The 21,861-nt window shown below is 38.6% G+C and overlaps 1 protein-coding gene across 2 annotated transcripts in view; it reads right to left on the bottom strand.

Moving 5' to 3' along the window:
• ZDHHC17 (zinc finger DHHC-type palmitoyltransferase 17) overlaps window positions 1-20,416 on the bottom strand; it is an 89,512-nt gene extending 69,096 nt beyond the window's left edge. Inside the window, exon 1 of one of the 2 annotated variants that reach the window (XM_030323282.1) lies at window positions 20,233-20,416. In XM_030323282.1, coding sequence (XP_030179142.1) covers window positions 20,233-20,325 — 93 coding nt within the window. In that variant the 5' untranslated portion in view covers window positions 20,326-20,416. The remainder of the gene's footprint in view (window positions 1-20,232) is intronic. The other variant, XM_030323283.1, reaches the window with a different exon arrangement.
• Window positions 20,417-21,861: the final 1,445 nt, after the last annotated feature.

Raw genomic sequence — 21,861 nt, 5'->3', positions numbered from 1 at the left:
TCTTCCTAACTTTTTTTGCTGCACTCTTAACAGATTAGACAAAAATGATTTGATTATACAATGGAAAGATTTCGAATCAAATTTTTTCAGTAAGCAACAGGTCCCATTTATTACATATTCTACTGTGGTCCTGGATCCCTGGCTAACACTACATGATAGTTGATTCTCTCTCTTTCTTCTTTTTTTTTTTTTTTTTTTACAATTGTTGCTTCTAATAAAGAATCCAATTTGACCCACAGGTTCTCTCATACTGTAGTATTACCACCATCACCTCAATCCAACTATCAAATTAATCTTGCTTGCTTCCAACAAACTTTAGAGTGGGAAAATGTTCATCACCTAGCTTCTTTAAAAACTGGTTTTCAGGGGCAGCGAGGTGGCTCAGTCAAAGCGTCCAACTTCAGCTCAAGGTCATGATCTCACAGATTGTGGGTTCGAGCCCCTCATTGGGCTCAGGCTCTGTGCCGACAGCTCAGAGCCTGGAGCCTGCTTTGGATTCTGTGTCTCCCTCTCTCTCTGCCCTTTTCCCCCTCATGCTCTCTCTCTCTCAATAATAAAACTAAATAAATAAATAAACAACTGGTTTTCACTTTATTTCCCTCTGGAATCCATATGTATACAAATATTTGTAACTATATACATATGTATATGGCATACTGTTTTTTTCTATCCACAGGCATTTGATGAATAGATGCCTTCATGTGTATTTTTCTCCCTTTCCTACCTTCTTAGGAATAAGCTTTATTTTTAGGATTTTTATTCAGAATAGTTTCAGATTTACAAATAATGCAAAGTTCTCATATTCTACACACCCAGTTTCCTCTAATATGAATACCTAGCATTAGTATGCCATATTTGCTACAATTAATGAACCAATATTAATATATTATTATTATTATTATTATTAACTGAAGTCTATATTTTAGTCAGATTTCCTTAGTTTTTACATAATATCCTTTTTCTCTTCCAGGATCCATCTAAGATATCACATTACATTTAAGTTGTCATGGCTCCCTAGGCTTCTCTTGGCTTTAATAATTTCTCAGACTTTCCTTGTTTTTGATGATCTTGACAGTTTTGAGTAGTCAGGTATTTTACAGAATGATCCTCGACTGGGATTTGTCTGGATTTTTTTTCATTGTCAGACTAGAGTTATGTGTTTTTAGGAGAAAATGTTTTCTAATTTAACCTAATTTTTAAATTTTCTTTCAATACTACTATACAATCCTTATTTGTCCAAATACTTTTATGTAGTCTGTAATTATAGTACTCATATTTTATATTCTTCCATTTTACATTTCTTCATACCATTACAGGTAGTTTTTATAAGTAATGCTTTTTACCACTACAAAATACTTAAACTGATATACTGAAACATTTCCTAGTCACTTGAACATTCAGGTTAATCTTACATTTCCTAACTAAACTCAGATGCTTTTTCTTAGGCATTCCCTTCTTAGTCCTCCCCTAACATTCTCTTGACCATTGGACTGTAAACTATAACAAGTCAAATTTCATATTTCACTAGAGATTCTCAATTTTATCTTCCAACTACAGGATTCGGACCAGCATTCTTTTAATATATCTCCTAGTTGGCCTGAAAATCTTATGGAAGTCACCTCTCCTTCCTGCCTTTCACACCCACAGCCAACTCTTCTCACCAGTAGTCCAAGCTCAAGTGCTGGTCACACTTCCAATTTGGCTCCAGAAAACTACAGGGCAAACACAAAATGTCCTATCTGTGGCAAATTCTGAGGAAGTACCTTTTAAGCACTGTAAGCTGTTTTGTTTGTTTTTTAAATGTGTCAGTCAAGTGCACGTGTACATTAGGTTTCAAATTTAATTACCAAATTGCAAATATCATGGCAAAGAAACACTGAAAAGCCTAAAAGAAGAAATTCACAAATCACATCTTCAATTGCGAACAAAGGCACTCAGGTACCTAGCTCAGTAGTTAACAATCAGGAAGTTCTGAGCAAAATCACAGATTACACGTACAATTTATTTTTTAATTTTATTTTTTTAATTTACATCCAAATAATTTAGCATATAGTGCAACAATGATTTCAGGAGTAGATTCCTTAATGTCCCGTACCCATTTAGCCCATCCCTCCTCTCACAACCCCTCCAGTAACCCTGTTTGTTCTCCATATTTAAGAGTCTTTTATGGTTTGTCCCCCTCCCTGTTTTTATATTATTTTTGCTTCCTTCCCTTATGTTCATCTGTTCTGTGTCTTAAAGTCCTCATATGAGTGAAGTCATATATTTTTCCTTCTCTGACTCACTAATGTTGCTTAGCATAATACCCTCTAGTTCCATCCATGTAGTTGCAAATGGCAAGATTTCACTCTTTTTGATTGCCGAGTAATACTCCATTGTATATATATACATCTTCTTTATCCATTCATCCATTGATGGATATTTGGGCTCTTTACATACATTGGCTACTGTTGATGTGTTGAATAAGAAGGTGCTGTGGCCAAGATCAAAGAGGTTTTTGCCTGCTTTCTCCTCGAGGATTTTGATGGCTTCCTGTCTTACACTTAGGTCTTTCATCCATTTTGAGTTTATTTTTGTGTATGGTGTAAGAAAGTGGTCCAGGTTCATTCTTCTGCAGGTCGCTGTCCAGTTTTCCCAGCACCACTTGCTGAAGAGACTGTCTTTATTCCATTGGATATTCTTTCCTGCTTTGTCAAAGATTAGTTGGCCATACGTTTGTGGGTTCATTTCTGGGTTCTCTATTCTGTTACATTGATCTGAGTGTCTGTTTTCGTGCCAATCAGATGTACAATTTTAAAAGATCATCTAATCATTTTTTTTTCCTCCTCACCACCTCCACAATACATTTTTCCTCCTTCCTGTATGATTTACTAAAAGGCATTTCCAACTACCAAAATGTTCATATTAAATCTCATTCAATCTTGATTTAGTCTCCCAAAATTTCAGGTGTAATTATTTTTTTTAATGTTTATTTATTTTTGAGAGAGAGAGAGACAGACAGAATGTGAGCAGGAGAGGGGCAGAGAGAAAGGGAGACATAGAATCTGAAGCAGGCTCCAGGCTCTGAGCTGTCAGCACAGAGCCTGATGCAGGGTTCAAACCCACAAACTGTAAGATCATGACCTGAGCCAAAGTCAGACGCTTAACCAACTGAGCCACCTAGGTGCACTTCAGGTGTAATTAATTAGCTACCAAGTCTTACTATTTTTCTCCAAACAAATTCATCAGTTCTTTTCTGTTATTGCCTCTATAATACCTTCTCAAATAGTCTGTCTACCTTGCTGTTCCAATCACTCCCCTGCTTAAAATCTATAATCATGTATATAGGTTAAAACGGTAACATTTCAGTAATCATGCAAAATTGCATGAATTGGCTCCAACTTCTTCCAGCTTTGGTATCCACCATTTCCTTCCAAGCATCCTACATGTTTTTGTTTGTTTAAATGTTTATTTATTTTTGAGAGAGAGAGCAGAGCAGGGGAGGGGCAGAGACAGGGAGACACAGGATCCCAAGCGGGCTCTGAGCTGACAGCAGAGAGCCTGTGAGATCATGACCTGAGCAGAAGTCTGACAACCAACTGAGCCACCCAGGCGCCCCAACATCCTGTATGTTTAACAGCGATTGCAAGGTTTTGTATATTGAAAACCTCAGTGTCCTTTTGCTCATGTTAGCTATTCCACTTAGAAGGCACACCCCATCTCAGGTCTGGCAAACTTTTACAAATCCTTCAATTCACAATTCAAATGTCATTACAACATTCCTTGTTTCCCTCAGGCAGAGTTAGTGATCCCGTTTTCTGTGTTCTGCAAACAATAATTACAGTACTGTGTGATGGTGTGTTAGTTTCCCATTGCAGGTGTAATAGGTTACCACAAACTTAGTGGCTTAAACCAACACAAATATATGATCTTATAGTTCTGGAGATCAGAAGTCCAAAATCAAACATCAGTATCACAGGTGTCAACAGAGCCATGCTCCCTGAAGAGGTACTAAGGTAGAAGCCATTCTTTGCCTCTTCCAGCTCTGGTGGCTTCTGGCACTCCCTGGGTTGTAGCGATATCAGTCCAATTTCAGGCCAGCATCTCCGAATCTCTCCAGTCTGCTTCATATAGCCTTCTGCATGTGTGTGTGTTCAAATCTCCTTCTGCCTCCCTTTTATAAGGATACATGTGATTATAATCAGAGTCTGCCTGGATATCTAAGATAACTTCCCCATCTCAAGACCCTTTATTTAATTATCCCTAGAGGCTCTTTTCCCTTCATAAAGTAACAGAGGTTCCAGGGATTAAGACTTGATATCTTTGGGGGGCCATCATTCTGCTTACCATAGGACAGAGGCAAGTTCATATTATATAAACTGGTGCTATCTGTAGTTTTCTCTTGGCTATCAAATACCCTCAATCATTGGTGATAATGTGGCTCTCTCCTGTGGAGCATTTTGAGATTTCTGAAATTCACCCCATGAGGACAAACAGTAACTCTTAACCAAACTTTGGTCAGAGTCCTCTGAGCCCTCTTCTCAACTAGGCCTCGCCCTTATTCCCCATAACTTTACTAGGACTGCACAGTTTAGCTTTCAGAAAGAATTCTGTTAAGTTAGTTTAGCAAGAATCCCCCTACCCTTGATGTCTCCTTTTAGTATTCCCATCCACTGAGCCCCTCATTCTGTTATAAATCCCCAGTTGTCCCTGCTGTATTCAGAACTGAGCCCAGTTCTATACTGAGGGGCTTCTTTCCTCCCTATTGTAATAGTTCCTGAATGAAATTCATTTTTCCCATTCTAACTATTGTCCAGCTCTGGTTTTCTCTGACAGAACCTCCCTCTGTAACATTTTCTGGTATAAAATAGGCATTCTCTAGCTCATTTCTAAAACTCCTCCTCAGCTCTTATGCTAGTGGTATAACCCTGGGGTTGCTTATGCCAAGCAGAAAACTTTCTTTTGGTAAGTTTATTTCATGATGGCTCTAGCCTATCTAGCCTCTAAAGTGTTTGCCTGGTCCAAAGGAAATACTCTTAACATCACTGCACACACAGAGGAAGCCCTCTCTCTGGCTCTTCCACTGCAAGGCTATTTTATGTATCCCTTACCTTTATACTTCACCAGGAAAGCAGCAGCAGCCCCCCATCTCTGGGCCTTCAAAAACTCCAGGGGACTCAAATCACACTTTTCCATGAATTCTTTAACAAGACAGCATCCCAAGAGAAGCCTAACTATTTTTTGCAACCCAGCAGACATCCAGCTATAGACACATTTTCCCTCCTGAAAAGTGCCCATCTTTCAAAGAAATTGTTTGCAACCCACAAAGGACAATAAAAACACTACATCACTCCATTTTGCCTTGATAACTCTTCAAAGAGCCCTTCTTCCCAGTAAAGTCTCTATTTTGTATAAGCTGGAGGTAATAGAGTTCCAGGACAAATCATGGCCACTTCCCATCAAGTTCAGCATCTCTGTTTACACTACAGGGATCTTTTGTCAGCTACTGTCCTCAGCTTTGAGCTCCAGGAAACATGCTTAGATGACAAGAAGAGTTTCACTTAATATCTTATTATATACAAATACATCATAAAGTATTTGTCCTTTCATACCTAGTACTTTTCACTTAACATCACGTTTCTTAGATTTTTCTGTGCTGATAGATGTTGTTCTAGTTTATTCAATGCAACTGCTACATGGAACTTGATTAGATGAATAAATACCATACATTTCCCTGAGACTTTTTGCCATTATAAACCATGAACAATCTTACACAGAGCTTACCAGTAAAAGTTTCTCTGTGGTAAACACCTAGTAGTAGAACTTCTGGATAAAAGGACTTTGAGTATCTTCAACTTCATTAAATTGCTTTCTAAGGTGGTAGTACCAGTTTATACTCTCACTAGCAATGCAGTTTTCCTTTCACTATACTTGGATTTACCAAACTTAATTTTTAGGAAATCCGATGGGTACCAAACTTATACCTTGTTTTGATCTGCATTTTCCTGAATCAAAGTGAAGAAAGTTTATCCAGGAGAAATCAACTGTATCAATGGAAATTAAAAGTCAAGAAGGATAAGGGCCTCATGCTGACCAGTGGATTTAGCAACATAGATGCTGCTTTACTTTGACAAGGTAGGGCATATGCCAGGCTGGACTGATTAAAGATAAGATGGGAAGGAAAGGAACTGGGAACAGCAAATATAAGCAACTTTTCTGAGGAGTTTTGCTATAAATAAGAGCAAAGAAATAGGGCAGAAGACAGAAGGTAAGTGGGATAAAAAGAAAATATGGTTTGGTTTGGGGATTTTTTTAGGATGGGAGAAATTATCACTAGTACATATAATCTGATAAAGCTAAAAACTGATGAAGTAGGAGTATGAGAACTGCTGGAGAGATGCCATAAGTCAGCCTGAGAGGATAGAAATCAGTGTAACTAAACATATACAGTACTTTTATGCTGAAAACCACAAAACACTGATGAAAGAAATCAAAGATCCAAATAAACAGACATACCATATTCATGGATTGGAAGACTTAACATGGTAAAGATGCCAATTCTCCCCACATTGATACATGGGTTTAACGCAATTCCTATCAAAATCCTAGCAAAAATTTTTGTAGATGTAGACAAGGTTATTCTAAAATTTATATAGGAAGGCAAAATAGCTAAAATAATTCTGAAAAAAGATTAACAAAGTAAGAAAGCAGTGACTCAATTTCAAGACCTATTATATAGCTGCAGTAATCAAGATGGTATAGTGTTGGCTGAGGGATAGATATATAGATCAATAAAGCTGAACACAGAACCCAGAAATAAACACACACAAATATGTTCAACTGATTTCTGACAACAATGTAAAAGTAATTCAGTGGAAGAAAGGTAAGCTTTTCAACAACGGGTATTGAAGCAGCTGGACCTTTACAGGCAAAAAAAAACAAAAAAACAAACAAACAAAAAAAACCGAAAAAACAAAAACCCTCAACCTAATTGTCACACTTTATGCAAAAAAACCCTCAAAACTGATCCTGAACTTCAATATTTCAACGACACTATAAACTGTAAACAAGAAAAAGAAAGTCTTTGAGATCTATGGCTAGGCAAGGAGAATCTTAGACTTGACAGAAAAAAATACAGCCCATAAAAGTAAAAATGTATAAACTGGGTCTCATCAAAATTTGAACTTATCCTCTAATAAAGACCCTGTTGAGGTTGAAAAGACAAGCTATTGACTGGGAGGAAATATCTGCAAACTAAGACAAAGAACTAGTGTCTAATATACATACTAAAAACTCTCAAAACTCACCAGTAAAATAAAGAATCAATTGAAAAAAAAACTGGCACAAGACATTGTTATGGGCTGAACTGTGTCACCCCAAAATCAATTTGTTGAAGCCTAGCTGCCAGTACCTCAGAATGTTACTGTATTTGGAGCAGGCCCTTTAAAGAAGGAATTAAGTTTAAATGAGGTCATGAGGGTGGACCCTAATCCAATCTAACTGGTGTCCTTAAAGGAAGAGGATATCTGGACACAGACACCAGGGGCACTGTGAGCACAGAGGAAAAACCATGTGAGGACACAGCAAGAGAGCAGCCATCTATAAGCTAAAGAGTGGGACCTCAGAAAAAACCAAACCTACTAATACCTTGATGTTGGACTTCCAGTCTCAAGAACTATGAGAAAATAAATTTCCATTATTTAAGCTACCTTGTGTGTGGTGTTTGTATGCCCTAGCAAACAAAGAGGATATAAAGATTTCACCCAAGAGGATATAAAGTCATATTTCACCCAAGAGGATATAAAGATGGCAAATAAGCACATGTAAACATAGTTGGCATCATTTGCCATTAGGGAAATGCAAATTAACACCACAATGACTTATAATCATATACGTATTAAAATGGGCTACAATCATTAAGTGTCAACACCAAATGCTGGTGAGGATACAGAGATCAGATCACTCACACACTGCTGGTTGTGTACAGTCACTATGGAAACCAGCTTGACAGTTTCCTAAAAACACTGACATAAAACTACCATATAACCCAGTAATTGCACTTCCAGGCATTTATCCCAGAGAAATGACAACTTATGTTTACAACTTATGAAATGCACACAAATGGTTAAAGTAGCTTCATTTATAATAACCAAAAGCTGTAAACAACCCAGATATCTTTCAATAGGTAAATGATTACACAAACTGTAGTATATCCATATACTACCCAGTAATAACAAGGAACAAACTGATGATGTCCGCTACAACCAGATCAATCTCCAGAGTATTATGCTGATTGAAAAAAGCCACGCCCATGAGGTTACAAACAATTATGATTCCATTTAAATAACATTCTTAAAATTACAAAAACTACAGAAATGGATACTAGATTAGCATGATATACAAAGGCAATACAAAGGATCTTTCTGGTGATGCAAATGTTCTATATCTTCAGTGATTCAATATCAATCTCCCAGTTGTGATATTACTCTATAATTCTACAAGGTGTTGCCATTGGGAGAACCTGGGTAATGGGTACACAAGATCTCTGTGCACTTTTTCTTACAACTGCATGTGAATCTAAATGATCTCAAAATAAAAAGTTAAGTTAAAGAAAAATTATCAACTTAAAAATTTTTAATTTATGCAATTTATCATAAATAAAATATACCTCAACAAAAATGGCTCTGCAGTAAAAAAAAAATATTTTTAAAAAACATACACATGATTAAAAAATCATCCAGGGGCACCCAGGTGGCTCAGTCGGTTAACTGTTTGACTCTTGATTTCAGCTCAGGTCACAGTTCATGGGTTCAAACCCCGCATCAGGCTCTGCACTGACAGTGTAGAGCCTGCTCAGGATTCTCTTTCTCTCCCTGTCTTTCTGCCCCTCCCTTGCTCACTCTCTCTCTCTCTCTCTCTCAAAATAAATAAATAAACTTTTAAAAAATTTTAAAGAAAGAAGATTTTCAGGGCACCTGGGTGGCTCAGTCAGTTTAGCCTCCGACTCTGGCTCAGGTCACAATCTCGCAGTTTGTGGGTTTGAGCCCCTGTCCAGCTCTATCCTGACAACTCAGAGCCTGGAGCCTGCTTCGGATGCTATGTCTCCCTCTCCGTCTGCCCCTCTTCCACTCATGCTTGTCTCTCTCTCTCTCTCTCTCTCTCTCTCTCTCTCTCTCAAAAATAAATATAAAAAAATTTTTTTAATTGAAAATGATTCTCTCTCCCTCGCTTTTTGCCCCTACCCCACTTGTGCACCCGTCTCTCTCAAAAAAACAAAAAGCAAACAAACAAAAAACCCATCCAGACCAGTGTTGTGCAATAGAGCTTTCTGCAATTATGGACGTATGCTACATTTCTGTGCTATCTCAAACAGTAGCTGCTAGCCACACATAGCTAATAAACACTTGGAACCTGACTAATGTGACTGAAAAGCTGAACTTTTTATTATATTCATTCTAATTAGTTTAAATTTAAATTGCCACATGTCATTGGTGGTAGCTACCACATTAACAAGGCAGGTCTAGGAGAAACCAAGATGACAGAACAGCATGGAAGTTTTTTTTTGTGTATCACATCCATGAAATACAGCCAGATCAACACTAAACCATCCTGCACACCTAGAAAACTGATTTGAGGATTAACATAATAATCTGCACAACCTGAACCACAGAACTCAGCAGGCTGTGTCTGTGTTTATTAATATACACTTTAACTTATCTGTTTATAGTCAAATAATATTATAAAACTGCATTAAATATAAGAACTTTAAAAAAAAAAAGGCAGGTCTAGATATTACAAAGAATGGTAAAAATAATTATATGCTAAGATGGAACTATGTCCTAAATGTATTAAGAAAAAATGCATCAGTTATATACTTTACCTTCTACTATACACCTTCTGTACTCCTTAAATTTTTAACAATAATCATGTGCCATGTTTCTTAAAAGCCAAAAACCCATACTGGAATTTAAATTTCTGATACCTTGAAAATTCACATGTATTATTCAACAATATAGAATAAATCAGATGTTAGGATGATAGTTCAGTTTAAGTTTTTATTTGGTCTGCTATCTTATAGTGCTAGATTCTAGTTTGTCAATTTTTTTTTCCCCCAAGTGTGACTTTTTTTGGATTTGGTTACATTCAACTATCCACAGAAAAAAAGAAGACAAATAAGGAAAAAACAAGTTTAGAAAATGGAAGCTTATGAAATCAACTTAATTAACTTCTTACACAAAGAGTTGAAAGATCTTGGATATTCGTAATGAGTGTTCAATCAGAAAGGAAAATTCCCTTAGAAAGAATGTCTACAGTTTATTCATGACCATAGTCACAGAATTGCAAATGGAGAGTAGTGAATATTTATAATTACAGTGAAGGGTGATAACACAAATGATAGTGTGACTCTTCAAAAAGTTTTACACCGGAGGTGCCTAGACTCAAGCCAGCACTTGTCCTCTCATCAGCTACTACCACAGATTTAATGCTAAGAAACTTATCTCCAACCCCTCCAAAGCCTTCCCTGATCCATACCTAGGGTTATTTCATTTCCTTTCAAGGGATTTTATTAATGAAAACATATTTTCCCTTATGAGTTTAGACTAAGCAGAAGAAAGAAAAAAAATCAATTGAATTAACAAAAATTTTGAAGCAGTGTTTTTACAAAAATCTAGTTTTAGGATTTCAAGTCAATTATTCAAAAAAGTAGCCTTACCGCAACTGCCAAAACGGGAGTCCTCCCCTAACTTCTTTAATAACAAAAGCTGATAGTAACTCTGATAGTTTTTCTATTATATAATCAAAACTAATTTGTGTTTTGGCCTATTAAATTATATGGCAGAGTATATACAAGGATTATGAATTTGGAGTCAGAGTTTAGATTCTAATATAAACTCTGCCAACTGCTAATGATGTGAACTTGAATAAATTACCTCACCTCTCTGACTCTGCTTCCTAATCTATAAACAGTTCAATAATACCTACTTTTCAGAACTGTGAAAAGTAAATGAGCAGTACACAGAAATAACCAAAATGTCCTTCAGTAGGTGAATAAACAAACTATGGTATATCCAGAAAATGAAACAGTATTCCGCATTAAAAAAGAAATGAGTTGTCAAGTCATGAAAAAACATGGAAGAAACTAAAATGCTATTACTAAGTAAAGAAGCCAGCCTGAAAAGGCTACATACTGCATGATTCTAACTACGTGGCTTTACAGTAACAGCAAAACTATGAAAACAGTAAAAATATCAGTGATTGCCAGTTAGCAGGAAGGGAGGGATGAACAGGTGGAGCACAGAGGATTTTTAGGGCAGTGCAACTATTCCATATACTACTGTAATAGTGGATGCATTATACATTTGTCAAAACCCATAGAATTTACGCCAAAAGTGAACCCTATGGTAAACTATGGCCTTTCAGTGATGATGATGTATCAATGTAGGCTCATAAAATGTAACAAATGTAACTCTGATGCAGGATATTGATGGGGAGGGTGGTACAGGTGTGTGGGCAGCCAGTATATGGGAAATCTCTGTACTTCCTGCTCAATTTTGCCGTGAACTCAAAACTAGTCTAAAAAATAAAGTCTATTAAAAAAAACTTTTAAGAATTTTTGAAAAGTAAATGAGGGCATCTGTAATCCCTGGGCATTGCTAACCAGTGCCTTGGCAAATAATAATATTCAATCAACTCTATGACTGTATTATCACTATCACACTGTGCTGCACTTTTAAATTTTTTTTTCAACATTTATTTATTTTTGGGACAGAGAGAGACAGAGCATGAACGGGGGAGGGGCAGAGAGAGAGGGAGACACAGAATCGGAAACAGGCTCCAGGCTCTGGGCCATCAGCCCAGAGCCCGACGCGGGGCTCGAACTCACGGACCACGAGATCGTGACCTGGCTGAAGTCGGACACTTAACCGACTGCGCCACCCAGGCGCCCCTGTGCTGCACTTTTAAAAAGGAGCAACTAAATTCAAACAGTAAGCCTAGATTCAAATTCAGTACTGCCACTTACCAGCAAGTTACTTACCCTCTCTCTGCCTCTATTTCCTCATTTATAAAATAGGTATGAAAAAATGTACGAATTAAATGAATGAATATATATGCAGAACTGTTTCAGGATAGTGACTAGTTCATGGTTATAATTTGATAAATGTTAGCAATTACCATTACTGTGATCTATCAAACCAAAGAGATAACATGAATAGCAATAAGTACAATGCCTCATATATTAAATGTCAAGTTACCTTCCTTCCTCCTCCTGGAGTAAAAGTTTTCCCATATATCAAGTATGTATCACTGAACGGGGTACAAAATATGAGAGTTTATAAGATAAGAATCATCTCTGGAGCTTTTTCAAAATATGCATACCACAAACCCACATGCTAAATTGGAAACTGTGAGAGGTGTGCATGGAAATAAGTGTATTCTAACAAAATTCTCAGTAACATTCTAATACACACACACACACACACACACACACACACACACACACACTCATATTCTTACTTCACCTAACCCATCTCCCACACAAACCCAGTTGTGATAAAGTTACTGAATACCAGTGATTAATGGGATTCAATGCACTGAAATCTATATTTTAATATAAGTTTCTTGGAGTACCTATGTATTGCCCAGATAAGGGACAAATATAGCCCTGGCAAATTTACCCCACAGGTCAAATCTGGCCCATCACCTGATTTTATATATAAAGTTTTATTGGAACACAGCACATCCAATCATTTCCATATTGTCTTTGGCTGCTCTCATATGACCACCACAGAACTGAGTAGTTGCCAAAGAGACTCATATGGCCCACAAACTTGAAAACATTTACTATCTGGAAACTTTACAGAAAGTTTCCCAACCCCTGGTCTAGGTTATTTGTTATTCAGTAACCCAACTAGAACATTTGGCATTAAGAATGAGTTCAATGTTATTACAACATCTCTTAAAGCATAACAACAACAACAACAACAACAACAACAACAACAAAACTGGATGGCTGGAAACAAAGCAAACAAAAAGTTCTTTAAATTAAGAGTATAGAGGACAGAAATAATTTCACATGCTAGCATTCCTTAAGGAAACTGTTCTTCCCCCAAATCCAACCAAGAGATCTTAGCAAATAACAGGCCCTATCTCATGGCTGTAAGAATGGAAAAAAACCTAAATCAGGAAAACCCAATTCCAATGTGGAAAAGGGAAAACATGCAGTCCCCCTCTAATGGTTAGCTGATATTTGAGACATATGGCAAAAAAAAAAAAAAAAAAAAGTCCACATCCATATCGCCACTACAGAGAAGCAGCTGTCCTACATTAGGAGAAAATAGAGCTGAAAGGCAGAGATGAGGATAGAGGAAAAACAGTCTTGTTGACATTCTTGGCTCAGATTCCAGGGATCCTTGAGTCTCTTGCTATCCTAAGTTAGAATTATAGGAATCAGTAACTTCCTTTTTGCCCAAGTTGGTTTTAAAAGGATTGAAGACATGGGGCTCCTGGAAGGCTCAGTCAGTTAAGCTTCTAACATCAGCCAGGTCATGATCTCATGATTTATGAGTTCAAGCCCCATGTCGGGCTCTGTGCTGACAGCTCCGAGCCTAGAGCCTACTTCAGATTCTGTGTCTCCCTCTCTCTCTCTCTACCCCTCCCCCACTCACACTTGGTGTCTCTCTCTCTCTCTCAAAAAATGAATAAACATTTTTAAAAAGAATTTTTAAAGGGTTGGAGACATTTGCAACTCAAGGATTCTTACACAACAAATAACTTCTCTTTTCAGTGAAGGACTTACTTATTTGTTTATCAATCATAAGAACAGGGATAGGTTCGTTCATCCCTCATTAAATCCTTCATAAATTAACAAATGTTGGTAATCCAAAAAGTCATTTTTAAAAATTCACAATGGTAAGGGTGCCTGCGTGGCTCAGTTGGTTGAGCGTCCAACTTTGGCTCAGGTCATGACCTCACAGCTCTTGAGTTTGAGCCCCACGTCGGGCTCTGTGCTGACAGCTCAGAGCCTGGAGCCTGCTTCGGATTCTGTGTGTGTCTCTCTCTCTGCCCCTAACCCACTGACATTCTGTCTCTGTCTCTCTCAAAACTAAATAAATGTTAAAAAAAATTTTTTTTTTTTTTAATTCACAAGGGTACAGTACAGTAAATTCTCAATCAGTGGTTACTATTTTTTCACTTGATTTTTCCTAGTATTAAATAACCAATTGAAAAACACAAGCTATTTAGGGTCACCCAGGTGGCTCAGTCAGTTAAGTGTCCGACTCTTTCAGTTCAGGTCATAATCTCACGGGCTCATGAATTGAAGCCCCATGTCACGCTCTGCACTTACAGCACTGAGCCTACTTGGGATTCTCTCTCTCCCTCTCTCCCACTCGTGTGTGCACACAGGCTCTCTCTCGCTCTCTCAAAATAAAATAAGCATTAAAAAAAGATACAAGCTATCTAACATATATACAAAAAAAAACCCTTCAGATACATTTAACCCCCTCATCTCCATCTCCTCAATAATCATTGATAATCACAAAGACAAGCTTAAGACACTATAATATTGCAATTTATCTGAGATTCTATCATATTTAGTATGTATCAACCCTAGAAAATGGAATAATATGGCAAATTTTCACCGATTAAAACAGAAGACAAAAATATTCTGTTTATCCCTCTATAATTCAGGAAATTAAGTTCTTTGCAATATTTCCTTCACAGAAAGCTAAATTTCACTGTACTTTCAAATTAGTTGCCTGTAGCTCTATTCTAAGGATATTTTAATAGAAAATATTATCCTACAATTAGAAAATTATTACATTGGGTGAGAATTTTACTTTCATTTTCTATAAATACAATATTGCCTTGAATCAATTCTTCTAATTCCAAAGTTTAAAGTATTTGATATTTGGGGCGCCTAGGTGGCTCAGTCAGTTAAGCATCCGGCTTCAGCTCAGGTCATGATGTTGCTGTTCCCGAGTTTGAGCCCCGCGTCGGGCTCTGTGCTGACAGCTCGGAGCCTGGAGCCTGCTTTGGATTCTGTGTCTCCCTCTCTCTCTCTGCCTCTCCCCCTCAAAAATAAACATTAAAAAAAAAAATTTAAGTATTTGATATTTTATTCTTAAATTACCTATCGGTGACAGAATCTAATTACAAATAATATTAGAGTTAGATGATGCTGTGAAAGAGAATTTCATGTAACCTTGTATTGAAATAATGTTTTTTGGACTGTGTGATTGTAGGAGGTTCCATTAAAAAAGTACACTATATCAAGATGCCTTAACTAACTAATCCTAATTACCCTAACATAACCTTAGGATACTTTCTAGAGGAAAAGAGGTTTGCCATGGGTTTTTAACTTTTAACAAAATTTTAACATGCTCACTTTCATCTAGTGTGAGGGATCTGGAGGCCTACAGTTAATCTTTTGTTATTCTGCAATGCCTTATTTTATATTCCCCATTACTCTGTGGACTATCAAAGCATCAAGATCATACTTAGATGCTCAACAAACACTCCTCATATCAAAGCACACATTTAAAAATAAATAAATAATATAAAAAAGGCTTAAAATAGAGTCCTCTGCCTCTCCTCTCCTCAATCCCCAATTTTAATTTTCTTACCTACTTAGTTGCCTCCATACCCAATAATAATGTATACTACTGTTGCTTGAGAATTACTAATTTCTTACCACAACATTAACAGCTAACATGTATCGTGTTATTAAGCACCAGACTCAGAAGTTTACATATATTATCTCATTTAACTTTCACAACAACTTCATGAGGTAGGTGCTATTATACTCTCATTTAAATCTGGAAAATTAGGACACAATTCAATAACTTGCCCAGGGTCACATAGCTAGTAAGTGGCAACACTAGAATTTAAACTCAAGCAGCCATACACTAGTACTCACACTTTTAACCTCTATCTTATATCTATCCACTCCACAGTCCGTTCTTAAATATTTTTAGAATGATTCTCTCAAACTAAATAAAAATAATGAGCAAAATAAAACAAAGAAGTCAAAACTGTAAAATGGCATTTCTCACAGCTTAATTTCTCACAGCTAAATTATAGGTCAGTAGTTTGCAACTTTGGCTTTGCCACAATCTATGAGGTCACCAATCAGTTGCATTTGTATTTTATATACATTGATTCAGTGATTACTATGCTTGAGGTACAGTGTTCTTAAATCTAAATTACAACTACATGACCTATAGCGTTCCTCCCGAATAAAAAAAGGCATCAGATTCTAAAGACGGCCAGAAAGACATACTTTAAAGGGAAAGCGTGTGCCGGTAACCCAACAGAAGAAGAAAAGCAATTTTCAAAGAAATTTTCTATCTACTTTCTGAAAGCAAATGAATTAATTTACTTATGTGTACACATGTATCTCTAACTACATGATAGGGCAAAAAAATAGTAACGGAAAAAGGCAAAATCACTTTCACTAAAGAAAACTTCAAAAAAGAGATTTTTTTTTTTTTAAATCTGAAGGCAGGAGACGTAGTAATATTTTGCCTTAAAATTGTAAACAAAAAAATGAGACATGAATATGGACAAAATTAATGTAAAGCAAAAAAAAAACCATATATATACCATTTAAAAAAGAGAAACTAAAGAAAAGGCAGTGACAGAAGTTCTTAAATTGAGAAAAAAAGAAAACAAGAGATGAAAGCCCTAGATAATCTAGGCAATCCAGTTCAAAGCTCTGAGTCAGATCTTGCTGAAACAGAGAGTCCCTATAATAATACTCTGGCAAAGGGGGGTATTGTGGCCTCATTCTATGAAAGAGTTAGGAAGGCTTACTGAGGATATACTAGCGGGTGAAACGGAAGAGTGATGATAGCAAGTCAGCTGGATTGTAGACCAACATATGGTCTCTATGTCCCTGCTAAAGTCTTTCTTCTAACCATTCTAGATGACAGAAATCTGACACTGCTTGCAGGCTACACTACTCAATTCAGCACTTATTTGCCTTCTGTTAAGTGTTTCACACTTAACAGCGTATATATTCCCAATTAGATCACTAACTCTGGAGAGCAGGAGCTATCCTATTTATTTTATTTTCACCCATATAACCTAGCACAGTGCTATGCACGTAGTAGATGGTCAAACCTACTGATTCTGAAAACTCACAACATACAATCACAACATTAGAGTTTAAAGAAATCTTAAGAGATCATCTAGTCTAACTCTTTCATCTTCAAAGCAAAAAAACTAAGAGTAGTTAAAGGTACAACAGCCTAAAGTCAAGAGTTAGGATTAGCACCCTAATCCCATGACAATCAGTTCATCTTTTCCCAAATAACCTCTAATTTCTTCCATTATGATAAAATGAATAATCACCTATTTCATCAGAAAACAAAGTAATAGCACCAGTATTCGCTACATGCCAGGACTTTCAGAAGGTTAGATTTGTTTGGCAGCCTCAGTCTGGGATGACTGCTTTATAAACATTATATAAACACTTAAAAACATTATTATACTACTTAATACTCACAATAAATACTCTAAGAGATACTGACCCAATTTTACAAATGTAAATGAACCACGATAATAGCAAGTGGCAAAACCCAAATTCTGCTTATCACCAGTGGCTCTTAACCCTATCCTGTCTCTCACTGAATTTAACACAAAAATCCCAAAGTCTTAAGAGTCCAGCACAGTACCTGACCCAAACAAAATAAACAAATGTTTAAAAGACTGACTAAATGAATGGATCACTTAATTAAAAAGGTTCTCTCACAGGAAATATCTCTAAAAAGGTTTCACTGTTTATCTAATTATGTAATCCCTTGAGAATGGTTTTAAGAGTGCACAGTTTGCATACTAACAGAAGGTTTATGAAATGGCTTATTTCTTTATCCTACAAATAATAATTCGTCTGTTCAACAAATATTAAGTGAGAAACTATTTTTGTGACACAGTGTTAAATTAAGATAAAAAGTAAAATAAAACTTGTCCCTACAAGATTCTATTCCATAAATTAAAGTCCACACAAGTCTCTAAACCATTTAACAAAACCAAAATGTGTAACATCTCCCTCCTTCTTCTGGTAGAGGAAAAAGAAGTAACATTAACTGAGCACCTACAATGTGCCAATTCTTAATCCTCAACACCTACAGCTTCACCTAATTCCTTACAGCTAAGTGAACTAGCCCACATCTCCATTTCTGATGAACAAATTGGGACCTAAAGAGATTAAGTGCTTGTCTCAGGTCCCTCGGCTAATTACTACAAATACGGATTGGAACCTAAGTCTGTCTGACCAAAGGTCTATGTTCTCTTCTAAAAGAAGTTAAAAGCATTTTTATTTGCTTACCAAGGCAGAGAATGGGTTTCTTTCCAAAAGAAGGTGAAAACACTGCTTATTTTAACAAAAAAAGAATACATCGTCTCAATCCTCACAATAGCCTATCAGTTATTATTCCAAACCAGTATTATAAACGATGAAGCTAGAACTCAGAAGTAGCTTGCCCGAGCACATACTGCAAGGAAGCAGAACTTTACCAGGTATGCACGCAACACTAACCACAGGAAAAATGCAGAAAGACCTTAGCTCTTGTAATTCTAAGCTTAAGACTCATAACATCTAATCAGACTTTGTGTTTGCTAGGTGAAAAGGAATGGTAGATATCGATATCAACTTCCACTTTCAATCGATTTTCTAATAGCATTCTATTACATGGCACCCGGAAGACTGGTCTGTAAATTTCAAGCCTACAGGCCATTTCATTATACCAAGCAATCTCTCTCTGGATTGTTACCAAAGTACCAAACAATGTACTATTTTACAAAGCAAAGGTTTACCAAGAGAACAGTATGTTAAAATACATAAAATCAATATTTAAGTATTTGAAACTTTCACAGGAATAGACGAATAATAAATATTCCTTAGCACTATTTTCAATGCATCATCTGAAAACTACTTTGTTTCTTGGTAGATTTTTCAGGCCTAAGCTCCAATGACAGTTCTAAAAACCTTACTACCTTGGTCACAAAAATATTTAGTTTTACTGGACAGCTCTGTTTCTCAGAAATCCAGAGAAGCCTTTTCTATGGACAGTGGCTCAGGCATATTCCTAAGGAACGGTCCCATCTGTTTGTGGTAAAGCAAAGTGATGAGTAAGAGGGTGATTGAGTATTAATACAGAACATGTTTAAGTGTGTATATTTATTTACATTTTACTAAATAATAAAAGCATGCAATATAGCCCAAAGTTCAGAAACAAGTAGAATCATTCTACTGTAAAGTAACCAGATAGACACTTCCATGTTGGTTCCCCTCACTACAACACAAAGGTTGTCTTCATCCCTTAACCTCATAAAAACTACAGTTCTTCAGTAAGCTTTGCCGCTACCTGACCCACACCTAACTGTGAATCATTGAAAACTGGAATGCATCACGAATTGCTTCCAGGACTGAACTAGCACTAGCTCAGCTATAAACTAAGAAGTAAACAAGTACAGAATATGACAGATCCTGGAGCGGGACACTGTTTACTTACATGGGAAGATACTCCTGTTGTGATGGGAAACGTGTTGCACTGTCTTCCCCTGGCTCCAAAAAACAAACAAAACCAAAAAAAAACAAAACAAAACAACCCATATTTTGACAAGCTAGTGTAAGCGTGGCTCTATTCCCAAAAGTTTTGACCTCTCTCGTTAATCGCATAAGGACAAACGCTCATATAAGGACATCCGACACAAGGCGCCCGAGGTGCTGCCTATGGCATAACCTGGAAGGACATCACTTTATACAGAAACTGTGTTCTTACCCTGCACTACCCACAGTGATGAGCTAAATGGGAGGAAGAGCTACCACCATTCACCACAGCGAAGCAAAGGAGAAGAAATCAAAACCAGACGCGCTCTGTCCTCGCCCCCGAGAAGCTTGGAGCGGGACTAGGGGCGTAAGCTGCGGTTCCAAGCCAGCACTAGGCCCCCGTCACCTGTGCACCCGCGAGCAGCGTGGCGACAGAGCAGAACCATCAACATCTCCACCTCTGTCCTCTAGGCACAGCCAGGGACTGCGTCCCAGAGCCCGCCCCGACCAGGCCCGCCCCGCTATCTCCACCCCGTTATCCGCTCGCAGCCGCGCTCGGGCCTGGATTTGCCTCCCCGCCCTCCCCAACTTCGGCACGTTCCACTACCCCCACACGGTTAGGCCATAGCCCTCCGCAAGTTCGGGGGAGAACGGTCGGGGCCCGAAGGGCGAGGAATGCGCTCGGCGCGGTTCCTCACCTCTGGATGGAGAAGGGGCACACAGCCCGCTTCGGTATCGTACTCATCCGGGCCGTCCGCCATCTTGGTGTTAAATCCCTCCTCCCGCTGCATGCCGGGAGAAAGCGTTTCACCCTCGCGGGGCTCGGGCGAGGCGGAGGGCACGCGCGAGGGCGAGCTCGAGCCCCGCCGGAGGCGATGCGGCCGCCGCCTCCTCCTTCTCCTTCCCCTCCCCCGTTACCGCCCCCTCTGCCCCCACTCCCCTCTGAGGGCGGGGGTCCCAGCGCGCGTGCGCGCGAGCCGGTCCGGCCCCGAGCGGGAGCGCGCTCTGCTGCACTGCGCCGGACCAGACGGGCGGAAGGCTCTGGGCGTGGGCAGCACAGCCCGGGGGCGGGCGGGCCCCCGGCACGAGGCAGATGTGCGCCACAGTCCGCTCGAGGGAGGCTGCCAAGGGGGGACTGAGTCAATAACGCGGGAAACCTGGAGGCGGCGCGGGAGCAAGACACAGCTCCGGCGCCGCGCAGCGGAGAACTGGGGGCTTGGGCAGCCGAGGCGGCCCACGCCCAAGAGCACCCTGTCCAGAGACCCCCGGGACTCCTTCCCAGAGACCCGGGGTGGAACCATCACCCGGCTCCAGGTACAAGGTTTTGGGCTGTCAGGCTTGAATCCAAATGTGCATCGTTCCCGAAGAAGACAGACGCACCCCTTTCCTCTACATTCAAAAAGGTCATTCGGCAATTTGTGCCTCCGGGGTCGTCCGGAAAAACACGGGTGAAGCTTGGGGCTTCCTCTTCCAGAAGCCTTTTTTAAATGATCCAGCCCGTCCTCATTGAGCTAACAGTAACTACATAAAAAATTTACACCCTCAAAGCCCAACAGCCCCCATCTGCTACCTTTTAATGTAACCCAGGAATTCAGAACCGAAGTCACTTAAACTGAAATCGCCGAAATTTGAACCGGATAAAATGACTAAAGCCATTTTTAAACATATTAGAGGACTGTATGATGGGGATAGGGGAAATTCCTTCCTAGAAATGTGCTTATGGAACCATTAGAGAAAGCATGTATCTTTGTTTGTAGCTATTAAAAAGTATAAACCTTAACTGCTGAGATGAAAATTTAGCAAAAATCATAAAACATGATCCTGATACTAACTTGCTTCCTGTTAAAGCCAAATCAGCCAAAGAACCACCGGGAAGAAGACTGCCATCTGATTAACATCAGATTTATTTGTAAATCAGGAGTAAGGGCACTCCAGAGGAAGCGTGGAAACCAGGAAATTGGAGGATGAAGTGTCTTTTGTAAGTTTTAGGTTCCCGCCAAAGGGAGTCAGGAGGGTCTGGGGAGAGCGGGAATCAGTTCTGGATTGGACGCTATTTGTGAGGTGGGATTTGGAAAAGTGGGGATTAACCAGGGATTGGATGCTGTCATGAGGAGAGGGCTGTTCACTAATTGGGTGCACCCAGTAATAAATAAAATAAAAATAGCTAATAATAGCTATTAAATAGCTAAGATAGCCTGGGCATCATTGGTAAAAGAGCAGTATGAGAGGTGGACAGAGCATTTTACAGCTGCTGAATGGCTGTGGGAAGAACAACGTTCTCTGTTAATTTTGCAGCTGGCTTGTGTGTCCTCCAGGCACTGCCTGCT

The sequence above is a fragment of the Lynx canadensis genome, chromosome B4 (assembly GCF_007474595.2).
Source record: "Lynx canadensis isolate LIC74 chromosome B4, mLynCan4.pri.v2, whole genome shotgun sequence".
Classification (NCBI taxonomy): Eukaryota; Metazoa; Chordata; class Mammalia; order Carnivora; family Felidae; genus Lynx; species Lynx canadensis.
Note: the sequence above shows the minus strand (reverse complement) of the source record. Positions and strands in the feature narration are given on the sequence as shown.